This window comes from Choloepus didactylus, chromosome 10 (assembly GCF_015220235.1).
Source record: "Choloepus didactylus isolate mChoDid1 chromosome 10, mChoDid1.pri, whole genome shotgun sequence".
Classification (NCBI taxonomy): domain Eukaryota; kingdom Metazoa; phylum Chordata; class Mammalia; order Pilosa; family Megalonychidae; genus Choloepus; species Choloepus didactylus.
The window spans coordinates 101,100,993-101,115,468 of NC_051316.1; the positions used below are offsets into that span (position 1 = coordinate 101,100,993).

At 51.5% G+C, this 14,476-nt stretch overlaps 1 protein-coding gene across 4 annotated transcripts in view; it reads right to left on the reverse strand.

The window, feature by feature from the left end:
- LOC119545566 (DAB2 interacting protein) overlaps window positions 1-14,476 on the reverse strand; it is a 185,855-nt gene that overhangs the window by 155,933 nt on the left and 15,446 nt on the right. The window contains exon 1 of one of the 4 annotated variants that reach the window (XM_037851181.1): window positions 3,811-4,110. The exons of 1 other annotated variant lie outside the window; for it this stretch is intronic. In XM_037851181.1, the coding sequence (XP_037707109.1) occupies window positions 3,811-3,913 (103 nt within the window). In that variant the 5' untranslated portion in view covers window positions 3,914-4,110. Of the gene's footprint in view, window positions 1-2,814; window positions 2,965-3,810; window positions 4,111-14,476 lie in introns of those variants that run through there. 2 more of the 4 variants (XM_037851192.1, XM_037851191.1) reach the window with 2 other exon arrangements.

Consider the following 14,476-nt stretch of genomic DNA (forward strand, 5'->3'; position numbering starts at 1 on the left):
TGGACGGGTTTCTATCAGACTTAAAACACAGATGTGCACACAGCAGATACACCCCACCCCCTCCCCGAGAGGTTCAAGTATAGCACTTCCTGGCTGGGAAGGTCTAGGGAGGGGGAAGGTGTATATGTGGTGGTCGTGGGGCCTCCTCACCTCTTGAGGGTTCCCATCAAACTGGCTACACCAATCCCTCTAGGAAACAGAGGCTGGGGCCTGCCAGGTGAGGGGGTTGGAGGGTGGTGAGCTCCCTGGGAGTCACAGGCCTGTCTCATGCACATCTACCTATAACAGGAGAGGCTTCACCAGGGCTTCTCTGTTGTTCACCAATAACCCTGACTTCCAGAGCCCATTCATAGACCACAGCTTGCTGGTTCATCACACTCACCCTGCAATAGGAGAAAGACTCAGAAAAGAAAACAGCTGGCCCAAGTGTGAGGCTAAGACTTGAATTCAGATCTCTTGGAGCCCATACCCTATATTCTCTCTCTAAGGTTACTTTAGGGCCAAGGTTCTCAAACTATGAGAAATGTGGTTCTCAAACTGAGAATGGTCTGGGAAGTTTCTGAAAGTGCAGGTTCCTAGGTTTGGAGTAGAGATGAGGACTGTGCATTTTAACAGGTGTCCAGGTGATCACGATAAAAGCATTACCAGAACCTGCCACAGGCATACACACATGTGGGCATGCATGCACTTCTAACCAGAATAATGGTTAGAAGCATGAGCTCTGAAGACATACTGGGTTCGGGGTCCAGCCCAGACCCTTTCCAGTTATATGACCTTGGGTAAGTCCCTTTACCTCTCTAAACCTGTTTCTTCACATGCAAAACAAAGAAAAGAAAAGAATCAACCTCAAGGTGTGGTCTTAGGGACCCAAGGAAATAATAAATGTAAAGTTCTCAGCACAGGGCCTAGCACAAAATAAAACACTCAATAAATGGTGCTGTGATCACCATCAAACTAAGTTGTGTGTTGAATGCCCAAGGAAAGAAATAGAATGCCAGGCACCAGGGGACCACAGTGAATAACTGAACCAATAACAGATGCTTGAAGTGTTGTATTAGAACCAGTAGGTAAAAGTAGCAAGGACACAGATTTCCACTCCAAACAAGAATTATTTAACAGACTGGAGTTGCCCAATCATGAAACCAGCTGCCTCAACAGGGTGTGAGCTGATTGTCACCAGAGGATCCCAGCAAAAAAGTCTAGATGTTCACCAGGTGCGGATGCAACACCAGGGAAGGAAAGACAGTGTGTGTATGTGTGTGTGTTTGTGTGACCTAGATGATCTTAAAGATGACCTGGGGCCAGGTTCTGTGGGTCAGTCCTTCTACCCATCATATTGGTTAATAAGTTAATTTTCACATCCCTGATATTTACAATCTGTACACCTCCAAGCATCCAAAAGGGATGGAGAAAGGTTAGCAATTGACAGCAAGCCTTATACTCCCTGAATATTTAATGGCAGGCAGAGGAATGACAGAATCTGTCTTAAATTTGGGGTCCACAAACTCACTGAAATCTTAAGCCCAGTTGTGCATGTGTGTGCTTTTCTCAAAAGTGTTGTTTAAGAGGGGCTGGTCCATACCAACTTTAGAGAGGAGGGGAAACTGAGGCACAAGGGGGCTGGGTGCCTCAGGCAGCAAGACAGCCCAAGCTCCAGGTTCACACCAGCAGTCCAGGCTATTGGCTGTCCCATGAGCCAGATGTTGTCGCAGATGCCTTCCACACCTTACCTGGCAAAATCCTCACCACATCTATGTGAAGTGGGACCTTTGAACTCAGAGAGGTTAGGAAACCTGCCCAAAGACATACAGCTAGTGAGCTGCAGGACTGAGGTTTGAACCCAAGTTCTCTCAACTCCAGAGCTGGGTGTTTTGTTCTTTAACTCGGAGGTGTGCCGCCTTAGGTCAAGGAAACACAGAAAGGAGTTTAGCTTTGGCATCAAAGGGGAGATAATGTTAAAAACGATGATCCTCATAGGTGACAAACTATCCCCCCCCAAAATCAAAATTAAGGCAGATTAAACTCTAAATAGCAAAAGGAGGCAAAGAAAGGGAAGGGAATAAGTTTCCATATGACTTACACCAGAAAGCTGAAAAGAGTGCACCATCCTGAAATCAGAAAACACAGCAAACATTCCCATCAGGCCGGGAATCAGAACCTACACTGCCTTTGTCCCTGATTCTGCACTGCTCAGCTCAAGGTGTTTTCATGGGGGTGGTGGTGGGGGTGGGGGTAGGGGAGCGGTGAGGGCAGCCCATGAAACCAGAAAGAGACCTTGCTTGGATGAGGGATAATTGAGGACTGGCTACAGGTTGAACAAACGATGCCCAAGATTTGGGTGCCCCAGGGCGGCTGGCTCTGGACAGAGAAGCTTGGTGCCCTGTTCACCAGACCCCAGAGTGGAGCTGAGGAGGGTCCCCAGTTTGGGGAGACCACTGGCAGCCTTAGGGGTGGAGATGCTGGAGAAATCCCTCTCTCCCCAACTCCCCCGGGCACTGGGGAGTGCCTTCCCTGTGACAGCTCACCCAGTACTCTGACAAAGCCCTGGACACAGCGTCTAGGCGGTCGGACATCAAGACAAGGCACACACAAGAAAGTTTAAGGGGTCCGCGGACTACTCAAAGATCCTCGCGGGAGGGGGAGGGGTTGTGGGCTGGAAGAGGAGTAAGTAACGCAAAGTCGTCGCCCACTCCTAAGTGCCGTACCCCCATACCTGCCATTACGTCCCCCAGATCCTCTCGAACCTCGGGCCCCCCTCGGGCCCCTGCAAATCCCCAGGCCCCCCCACTCTGACCCCGGGGCCCTAGTTCTCACCTCTACGCGCCTCCTGAGTCGCCCGGCGCTGCCATCCCAAAGGCGCCGGAGCCCAGGCGGCCCAGGGCCAGGATCGCGAGGTGGCGGGGTCCCCGGGTGGCCGAGGGGCGCGCGGCGGCAGGAAAGTTTCCGTCGCTGCAGCCCGGCGGAGCCGAGCGGGCCGGGAAGGTGGCGGACCCTGCAGGAGCGCGCTCGGGCCAGTCCCGCGCCTGCCCCTACGCGGCCACGCTGGGACTCCGAGGCTCCGCCGGCGGCCGGGCCAGTGTAGCCCGGCCAATCGCAGGCCCCGCCGCCCGCAGCTCCGCCCGCCCGCGCGAACCGAGCGAAGGCGGGGACGGTGGCAGGGAGGGGCGGGGGCGCACCTGTTTGGCCAATCGACCCCCCGCCCCCAGTCCGCCCCGCCCGGACTGGGCCGGGCCCGCCTCCCTGGTCTCCCGGCCCACGCCCCTGTGCTGGCTTTGGCTGGGGATCCAGGTTGGGCCAAAACTCCCCATCCCTCCCAGGGCCCGGCCGGATCGAGACTGCCGGCAGTGTCAGCCTGCGGGGACCCTGTGTGCCGCGGGCCTTCCCCCGGAGTTCAAAGACAAAATCTCAGCTTTAGCCCGGGGAGCGGGTTCGTGCCGCCCTCCCCGCAGCAGACACTCCAGAGGACCTCATCTGGATTTCGGCAAACTTCTCGGGAATGCTTGCGATCGGCTTCAGCGGGTTCCCCAACTTGTCTTGGGATGACAACAAATATTTAAACTTGACGGTTTTATACGTCCCGTTTGCCAGAGAGGATTACTGAGGCCAGAAAGGAAGCGGACGCTTCATGGACCATGGTGGCGCAACCGCGACCTTTGCAAACTAAAGAGAGTTCGCGAGAGCGCCTGGTTGGAGAAGAGCTCTGTGCGGCCGCCTGGGTTCGCCTTCGCCTCCCCGCCCGCTGCCGCGGACCTGGGGTGAAGAAGGAGAAAGCAGCCCCTGAGCACTCCCGCAGACGCCCCCCGGCCTTACCTCCGCAGCAAAGCCTGTCCTCGCGGAGCGCGCCGGCTGGAAGCCCCAGCAGGGGCAGGGAGGCACAGGCGAGGGCGCGGGAGGCCGCGCCGCCGGCTCCCATCGCGGACGGCCTCGGCCCCGCCTCGGCCCCGCGGCCCTTCCACTCCCCGGGGCACCTGTGGGGCCAGCGCTGTGGCCGCGGCCTCGGGGGGGATCGGGCCTGGGCCAGGCCGGCGTGAGGACGTGCAGGGCTTCCCGGACCCCTTGGGCGGTTCCGGGTCGACTTGGCCTCCTGGGCGCAGGTCGCGCTGGGCAGGGCGCTATTTTTAGAGAGAGCTACTCTTCCAGTCGGACAGACAGAACCAGTTAATTCGTCCTCTCGGGAAGGGCCTGCGCCGGGAGCTCCCCGGAACGGCAGCTCTGCAGAAAGCTGATCCTTCACATTCCTGCCTCGCGAGGCGGGAGGGCGAGCGGAAGCCTCTAATTCCAAGGGAAGCCGGCGTCTTCTCTGAAGGCAGCGCCTGGGCCCCAAGTGCACGCCCTGGATGGGACTCTTTCAATTGACTCTGAAACCTGCCTGGCTTTCTTCGTGCCGCGCTAACCCCAGGCTTCAGACTGTGTCCCATGAAATGCCCAACCAAAGCCCCACCCTCCCTACTGGGCCCCAGCACCCAGCAGAAGCTGACACGCAGTAATCACTGAGCAGCTTCTGTGGAGTGAAGGACTGAAAGCTGAGAATCTGATACCAGGAGAATGGGAATGTCAGCAAAAGTCTTCCAGACCTAGGAGGACATGGGGTGGATGGTCATGCTGGCCTTGAAAACTGACCGAGTCTCTACTCCAACAACTTTGTGGATGTGTGACCTTGGCAGGTCATTTCACCCCTGTGCCTTGGTTTCCTTTTCTGCAAAAGGGAGTCTTAGGATCACAAGAGATGGTGTGTGAGAAAGCCCTTTGTGAAAGCATTACCTGGATGTTCACATAATGGGGGATTACAGGGATGCAGAGATGAATCAGACACGGAGCCTACTCTCTGGGAGTCCCTGGCTCTTCTGATTCAAAGGAAGAGGGCTTAGGAGGAGGGCTAAAAAGGCACAACTAGACAATGTGGCCTGGGCGCAAAAATGGATAAATAGGCCATTGGACTAGAACAGCAGCTGCAAAAATAGACCCACACATGTATGGAAATGTGGCGGTGGTTACAGCGCAGATCAGTGGGGAAAGGGTGGACTTTTCTATAAATACTGCTGGGACAATTGGATATCCATATTGCAATCCCTACCTCACACCCAATCGTAAAAAAATCAGTTCCAGGGGGCTTAAATAAAGACTTAAATGTGAAAAACCTCATGATAGGGAAAGATTTCTTAAACAAAAACCAAAAAAGCACAAGAAATAAAGAAAAAGAAGGATACATTTGATGAAATCATGAAACTTCTGTTTCACAAAAGAAGATAATTGCAACACGATATATAAAACATATAAAGGCCTTCTACAGATCAATTTGCAAAAGAAGCAATAGAAAGAAGGGTAAAATATATGAGGAATAGGCAATTCCCAGAAGAGGAAACATAAATGGACAATAAACATATGAAAAGATATTCAGTCTCACTAGTAGTCAGGAAGGTGCCATTTCACACCTGTCAGATGGGTAAAAATGAAGAAGTGGGACAAGAGGGGTTACTGGTGAAGATGTAGAGTGCCAAGAACTCTCATGAGCTGCTGGTGGGAGGGGAAACAGGTACAGCCACTCTAGAAAACAATTTGGTGACATCTAGAAATGTTGAAGATGCACATACCCCAGTCACCAGAGACTCCATTTCTGCAATATACCTACAGAGCCTATTGCAGGTACATCAAGAAAGGGTATGAGAATGCTCATTGCAGCAGAGTTTCTACTAGTAAAAAATCTGAAACAGCCTCAATGTCCATCAGCAGGAGGATGGGAAAAAGTGTGGAGCATTCAGTGAAATTCTACTGCAGGGAAAAAGAATGACTCAAAGGAATCTCATGACTTATGAATCTCAAATGAGGGTAGAGGAGCAAATTGCACAAGAAGACCAAATTGTATGATGTCATTCATATAGCTTTTAAAAACATGGCAAAACAAAACAACACCATATATTGAGTAGGAATGCACTTAGGTGGTAAAAATATAAAGACATTCAGAGGAATGATAAATACACTATTTATCTCTGGGGAGGAGAAGGAGATGTGGTGGGAAGGGGCATCACCTGCACTGGTAAGATTTTATTTTTTCACCTGGGTGGTAGGTACAGAAGTGTTTGCTTTATTCCATAACGCTTTTCAAAGTGCAGAGCAAGCAATCCAGTCTTAGGCTCCATTATGTCCGTGGTCATTGTGTCTGTGAAATGCTCAACACAAAGTCTGGCCCATGGGGATGCTCAGTAAATCTTAAGACCTAAAGAGCCCAGTCCCCAGTCTCCACTGGGGTCCTTTACACCCTGGTCCCAGCCAGCTGAGACTCCCTCCTCATCCCCACAAAGTATCACCCTGAAGCTGCATCCCTTGTCTTTGCACATATTTACTCTTTCTGGATTGTCTGCCCCCACCCATCCATTGCTGCTGAGCCAGTGCCTGTTCATCCTTTATGATCCAGCTCAGGCATTCCAACTCATGGGAAGCCCCTAGGAGATCTCCATCAACTCGCCCAGGCAGAGTTCCCACAGCTGTCATCGAGCCCACTGTCCATATCTATGTCCTAGTGAATTGTTGCAACTGGTTATGGGTCTGTCTCCTCTCTGAGCAGACTGAGCTCCTCCAGGTCACCAGCCTTGTCTGAGCCATCACTGCAGCCCCAGCATCCAGCACAGGGCCTGGCCCAGGAAGGTTGATTGAATGAAGAGAAGGGCAGAGTGCACCAAAGTACTCAAAAACCCAAAAGGGGTCATGCCAAACTCTTGGAAGGAAAGCAACTCAACCAATTTCCAGACTAACTGCTTTGCCTTCATTGAATGTTTTTGGGAGATAATGTGACCTTTGGCATCAGAGAGACCTGGGTTCATATCCAGGCTGGGTCACTTGCCAGCTGTATGACCTAGAGCATGATACTACATCCCTCTGAGCCTTGGCTTCCATGACTACCCTATCAGGATGGGACTAGGGGTTATCACAAGAAGTTATTGTAAGGATTCAGTGAGATAATAAAGGCAAACGTGTGGCCCAGTTCATGGTACAGGCAGCAATTACATGAATATTGGCCAAGAGGAAGTTGTTTGCAGGGGAGGGTGGAAGGAGCCCAGTTGGGTTACTATGAATGCAGGAGGCTGATAAAAAAAAACACTAGGGAGTATTCTTCAGTTCTAAACAAAGCTTGCACCTGGAGGCTGGCCCAGGAGATTGGGAGCTGGGGGGAGGGGGTTAGTGGGGTGCCAGAAATATTCTCTGAGTTAGTGCTCCTTGCTCCTGTCCTTTGTCCCACCCCTGGTTGAGGGCTGTGCATTTCACAACCACAGGCTCTCCTTTCTGTCTCCCCAGGTCTGTTCTGGTCTCCTCCAATCTGTTCTTGCCTGTAGCCAAGGGATCCCAATCTGGACCCATCTTTTCCTTGCCAGTTTCCATCTGTAGGGACGACAGAGCCCTCAGCACCTTCCCCAGGGATATGTCTGAGGCAATTTCCAAAATGCATAGTCTACACTATATGCAAAATCCACATATATCCACTTGTTGGCAGCTTCCATCAAGCAACATACAGGATTGCAAATTGCTTACAGGCCTGACTCTAGAAGACAAATTGGCTGGTGTTACACATGGTACAAGCAAACTAATATATAAAGTTGACAGGGCTATATGGACACTGACTGAAAAAGGACAACACTGTATGCTTCAAGAGTTCAGATGAGACTTTCTGAACTAATGAGCTGATCCTGTTTGATCCAGATCTGACCAGACAATGTAATCTCATCCTGGTAGCATGGCCATTAGCCACTGTTGATACGCTGTCCTATGCAAATGGCCATGCAAGGCAGGAATCCCTTCCAGCCTAAGGTCTGCCATCTTTAAGAAAGTCACCAATGAACTCCTTGTTGGTAACTCCAAAGGATATTTTTCCATCTTCATCTCAAATCCAGTGGGAACTCTCTGCACCCTCAGCTGCCTTCTTACCACACTCTCCCAGCCTCTCTCCTAATTTTGTGGTCGCTACTTCCCTTCCTTGGATGCCTCCTCTTACTCTACTGGACTGCAAAAGTTGGAGGCTAGACTGTCTGGGTCCCCTCTTATTGTTCTAGACCCTCTCCACAGGCAGTTCCAACCGGTGATTCCCAAATGTCTATGTCCAGCCCAGTCCGGGCACAGCCATCTCTTGGCTGCACTGCAGTGAGAGCTCAGCTGGTTCCCTGCATCCACTTGGCCTGTTGGGCCCCATATCTTGGTTCTCTTCACGAGGGTTTCAAAGCCCAGATGCAATCATGTTACCCCTACCCCAGCTCAAAAACTTTCAAAAGCCTCTTGTTGCCTTCATATGGCCTTCCAGACCCAGGGTGGCCAGGCCCCTGCCCACCTCATTCCTTGGTCTTCCTCCTACCCCCAACTCCAGCCACCCCAGCCAGGTCTTCAAATATGCCATTACACAGCCTTTGCCTACCAGTTTCCCCTCTCTAGGACACTTTCCCCTGTCCCCTCCCCTCCTTGGCCTGGTTAACTTCTTCTGATGGCAGCTTAAATGTCACTGCCTCGGGGAAGCCTTCCCTGAACTCCCAAACTGCACACCCATGGCCCCAAGTCACTTTCCTTCAAGGGTTGGTCAGGCTGGTGACTGTATATTATGTGATTACTGGGTTAGTGAGTCTCCACACCACCCGGAACTTTGTGTCCTGAGGGCAGGGATCATGCTGGTTTCATTCATTATTGCATCTCCTCCCACCCCTAGCAAAGGCCCCAGCACTTAGTAGGTGCTCAGTGAATGTTTGTGGAATGAATGAGTCCATCTCTGCTGACACACCTCTAGTCAGGGGCTCTATTCATCACTGCTGGACACCGTTAGTTGCAAGAAATTTCTACATCTATGCACATTGATATATACCCAAGTTTCAGTGCTTTCCTCGGTGCTTCACTTGTGTTATTCATTTAATTCTCCTAACAACTGCTGAGGAGGTTCTATTACAGTCTATTTCCATTTGACAGATGAGGAAACCAAGGTTCAGATAGTTCAAGCAACTTGCACAATTTCACCCAGCCTATGATGGAGCCTGGACTGAAACCCATGTCCATCATTTGGAGTTTGACTCCAAATCCTGGGCTTTGAAACCACTGTGCCACATCACCATTTTCTTACATACAGTGCAGTCATACAAACTAATCAACTACTTAATCTCTTATTTGGGTGGTGGGCCCTTATTCGACAATGGAAGCCGGAGTCAAAGCCACTTCCATTTAGGCATCACACGCTAAAGACCCAGGGGCCCAGGAATCCATGGGCAGGGATGACATGAATGGTGGGAAAGGGAGAGGGAAGGAGGGACCAGGGGGAGAAAGAAACTCCCATCCAGGGCTGGGCAGTGACTTCACGGAGAATAAACAGAAATGTACAGACCTTGCTTCTGGCTCTGAGGTGTTGGAGAATTAAATGCCCAGAGAGAAGGCAGCTGGTGAAGGTGGCTGGTGCCCAGCCCTGTGCACGGAGGACAGATCAGATGAGAGTGGATAGGAGAGCAGCTCTGGCTCCCAGTGCAGGCCCCACCCAAGTCTAATGGGTCCCGGAATGCTTTGATTCCGCCTCTGTGGTTTCTCTCACACCCACCCCTGCTCTCCATGGATTCCCCGAGTTCCCTCAGTCAATGCCAGGGCCCTCCCCGCCCACCCCCCGTGCCAGGCTCTGGGCTTGGTACTGGAAACACAGATAAACAGGAGGGTGAGCTGCTCCTGTGGGCGCGGAGGGAGAAAGTTGGCAACTCCAGAAGGGCCCGTCTTGCACCACGAGGAGCCACCATGGGGGGCCACTGGTGAGGAGCTTAAGGGATACTGCCGAGAGCAACTGGAAATGGCCAAGGTGGGCTGGGGGCAGGCTGGGGGGTGGGAGGGGCAATTCCAGGAAAGGCATCCAAGGAGAGGACCTCTGAGATCACCTTAAAGGAGGAGAGAGGAAGTCAGCCAAGCAAAGAGAGAGGTAAGGGTTTTCCAGCAGATAATCCCCCACACAAGTGCAGCAGCCTGAAACAGCCCAGTACACGCAGGCAACTACAGTCAGGGGCTATTGGAGCATCAGGTGCCAGGGGAGGGGTGTAAGAGAAGAGGCAGGAAGGGGAGGCCAGGCTGGGGCATGAGGGGCCGTACATAAATGCCAAGCTCAGGGCCTTGGGCTTCAGGGAAGCCCCTGGAGGGTCATAAGCAGGGAAGGAATGGGGTCAACTCTTCAGTTTTACAAAATTCCCTTTCTCTGCAGAGGAGGATGGAATTAAAGGGAACAGGTTGGAGAGCAGCAAAAAACCTGTGAAGTTGAGGACCTGAAATTAGGACCAGGCTGGGGAGGGAGGAAGAATGGGTTGAGAGAAGGTTAGAAGTCAAACTGGCAGGAGCTGGTGGGCAGTAAGAGGGGGAGAGAGAGGAGGGAGCGAGGGGTTCAGGCTGACTCCCCAGTGTCTGCCCTGAGCAAACGGTTGGTTCTTGAGACTAGTCACTGAAATGGAGCCTTCAGGAGGACAAACAGGTTCGGGGGCAGGAGTGGAGGACAAGTTAATATATTCATTCAAGATGTATTTATAGAGCCTCTACTACGTGCCAGGCATGGCACTAGGTGCTGGAGTTACCAGGATTAGCACGTCAGACCAGATACCCACCCCTCCTGGAATCTGGCTTGCGAAACAGACATTAAACAAAGAATTCTACACATAATTAATAACCTACAATTTTGATGAAATCCATGAAGGGAAGTGTGTGCATACCTGGTGGTCCTGAGTCCTTCTGGAAAACCAAAGAGGGCTTCCCAGAGGAAGTAGCATTTAAGTGAAAGCATGAGCCAAAGTTAACAAGTGAAGAGGTAGGTGAGGAGAGTCAGGCTCTCAAAGAGAGACTTGCAAAGACTGTGAGGCCTGGATGGCTTTGTAGGTTCTGCCTAGACCCCTGCACCTGTCCTGGGAGCAAAGGACAGCCACTATGGGAAGTAAGGATGAGGGGTTTGGTTGGGGACCTGCTGAGTTGGAGGTGCTGGTAGATCCCCAGGAGGAGAGGCCCAGTTGATATATAAGGATGTAGTGTCAAACCTCAGCAGAGCCTGGACTGAGGGCCTCAGGGTGTTGGAACGTCAAGCCGCAGGTGGAGGAGTGCTAGGGAGAGAGGAGGTGGCTGAGGGCTGGACCTGGGGAGCCCTGGGCCAAGGGGAGAAGCGGAGGAGAAGGCTGTGGGGGGGCCCAGGAGGCACGGTCAGAGAGGTAGGCAGGGAGCGGGGCAGGGTGGACTTTCCAATGCTGAGGCAGCAGAGACTCAAGAAGGAGGGAATGGACCTTGGGGCCCCATGCCACGGGAGGTCCCATAAGGCAAAGCAGAACGGAGTCACCAGAGGCCTCAGGATGGGACAGAAGCCACAGGGCAGCAGGTAGGAGAGTGACCGGAAGGTGAGGAAAGAAAGACAGACATCTCTTTGGAGGAGTTTGGCCAGAAGGAAGACAAGAGATTGGATGGCAGCTGGAGGGGAGTGTTTTGGGTTTTGGGGTATGGTAGACCCTAATACACCACTCAGATCCCCCTTCAAATGTGAAGGACCTACTCCCCCAGGTGTGGGGAGGCAGCCATATGATGGCCCGCAGTTGTCAGCCCTCTTTGGGGGTTACCTCCACTGAGAAGAGTCCCCTCACTCAAGGTCACAGCCCTTTCCTGGGGTGTCTTGTGTCCCATGACTGAGCCACACGAGGTGTAAAGGCCCAGCCTACTTAACACTATTCCCACATCTGAAGGGCCATCCCAGCCCTAGCGCCTCCTCATCGGAGGGTGGGCTGAGCCCTCTACTGAGACCATGTTGCAGCTTGGCTTCTCCCTCTGTCCAGTCCTACTTCCAGCCCTTCCCTTCCCCAGGTGCAGATCCCAAGCGCATTCCCTGATAACCCTCCCGCATGCTGACATCCATCTAAGAGCCTGCTTCCCGGACAACCCAACCTGTGCCAGGAAGGATGGGGGCCCTTGGGAATAAGTCCCAGCTGGTGGGAACGACCCAGGGGAGAGTGAGTTTGAAGTTGCCAATGAGAGAGGTGAGCAATACTCAGGGAAGCAAAAGAGTTCTCAGGAGGGGGCCGCTCATCCTGAGTAAAAATCAGAAGTTGCAGGCAACTTGGGTGGGGCTGAGGGTAGGAAATGGAGGGAGCTACAGCCTGCACTTCTTTTCCCTATGTAGCAGGAAGTAAGGTTGGCTGCTGAGGGAAGAGTACATATTTAAACAACTACATAAGATAGTAATCACCATAGCTCATGATAAATGCTGCACAGCAGTGTGTAGGAGTACAGGGCCTCACAGGGTGGACAGGAGTTTGCCAGGTGTGTGCTTGCAGGAGAAGGTCATACCAGGCAAAGGAAACAGCTGGAGGATGATGTGGGGTGGCTGGGAGTAGGGTTACCAAATAAAATACAGGATGCTCAGTTAAACGTGAATTTCATATAATAAATGAATAACTTTTTAGTATAAGTATGTCCCATGCAATATTTGGGACATACTTATACTAAAAATTTAACCATAGGAAGGCGGGATGGATTTATCCATTATCTATCTGAAATTCACATTTAACTGGGCATCCTGTATTTTTATTTACCAAATCTGGCAAGCCTACCTGGAGGGAGTGACAGGTCATGAGGCTGGACATTTGGCAAAGGCCCTGAATGCCAGACTTCTGAGGAACATGGACTTCATCCTCAAGATCAGAGGGCACAAGGATCGCAATCTGGCTGCCTGTGAGCCACAGGAAGTTTTATTTGGCCAACCTGGTGTTTTAAATAATTTTGAATGATCATTTAAAATCAAGAGACTTTTCCATAAATGTCTGGGTTTCTGATTTTCTAGAGAAATGAGAAGTTCTGGGGGTACTGGGTCCACTTGTACGCAGGCCAAGAGTCTGCTGGTGCTGGGAAATAGCCGCTCAGGTTGTCGGGCATATGCCCTCCACTTTGCCACCCTGCCCATCTCTCACACCTTGTGAATTTGCAATCTCAATCCAGGGTTTTCACTGCTCACCTGGCCCCTTCTCCTGGAAGGTTTCTCTCCAGCCCCTTGACCCCCGCCCCAGGTCATCACCTTCTGGTCCCCCACAGTGAGATCAAGGTGCTTCTCACATTTCATCTCATCCTTCCCTTGCTCACACATCTTTAGTGGCTCCCATTGCCCAAACCCTCAATTGGTCAATCGAGGCTCCCTACTGTCTGACCTTCAGCCACCCTCCCACCCCCATCTCCCATCCTCAAATTCTCCTCCTTATTCTCCTGCCTCTGTTCTTTCTGCCTACAATGCCCTTCACTGAGTAGTGGTGGTAGAACCTCAGGTGATCCCCTTCTTTTCCTTGTCTCTAAAATGGGGTGATACTGCCTCTCTCATCAGGTTGCTGAGGGAATAAGACCGGGTTCAGAAAGCATCAGACACACTCTCAAATGCTGGTTACCCACCCCCTCCTAGAGCAATGCCTGGAGCCAGTGGGCACAAATAAATGCACATTTGCTGAATTGAATCAACTCAAAGGTCCCGAGCTTTTTAGTTTAACTTGCTTTTCAGAATTACCATATCCAACAGTGGAACTTGGACAAATTCAATTTCCTGTATTAAGATGCTCCTAAAACAAGATGAATAATGAGGCCACTGTAATCCTGATTGTGCAACAGGGCTTCTCCCCCGTTGACAAGGACTAAAACCAGCTCCCCAGTAAGGGCCCTTTACTGACGCAAACAGGGTGTCCAGCCTTTGCGGCTTAAAGCAGGTAATATCCGCCATGCACGTTTCTTTCTCAACCCTCCCAATCCCAGATCGCAAAAGGTGATTTCTTATAACCATTAGCATAATTACCCAACTGCGACGCTATAGAGAAGCGGTTAGATGAGCCTCTGATTTCTGCAGTTATTTGTCTCAGGTAAGTCACCTGAAGTTCATCTGCCATCAGGATTCATGGCTGCATTCTGTAATCGTAGGGAATTATTTCGCTAATAACAGAGGTACCTTGATCTAATTTAGTTTTAATGCAAGGAGGTATCCTCCCAGAATAATCAGCTCTAGGGCAATTCCAATTTCCAGGTTTGTTACACGTTCTGGAGAGAAGATTCAATTCAAGGAGGCTGAAGTTGGTTCTTTATCACCCAAAGTCATCTTGGGGTGAAATGGAAACCTACCTCTAGCATTTGCAGGAAAAGGCAGGGAGAGGACCAGCAACATGGCCAGGGTGGGCTCCCAGCCGAGAGAAGCGGCTCGAGGACCCAGATGGCTGAGGACTAGGTCAGGTTAGGTCCATAAGACATTCCGGGGCAGAACCTTAATTTTTCTTGCATTCATTTATTAATTCATTTATTCCATTTCTGGAGTCTCTCAGCCAGTAGAACCCACTCTCTGCTGTTATTTGACAAATAATGGTAACAAACACTTCTGCAGCCCTGCTTTACACCAGGATGGGAACTGTTAATGGCTGGTGGTGCTTCAAGAGCTCTGGGGGCAAATAAATGCCCACCTGGGACCATTCTGCCCATCCTTCCTTCCTTCCTTCCT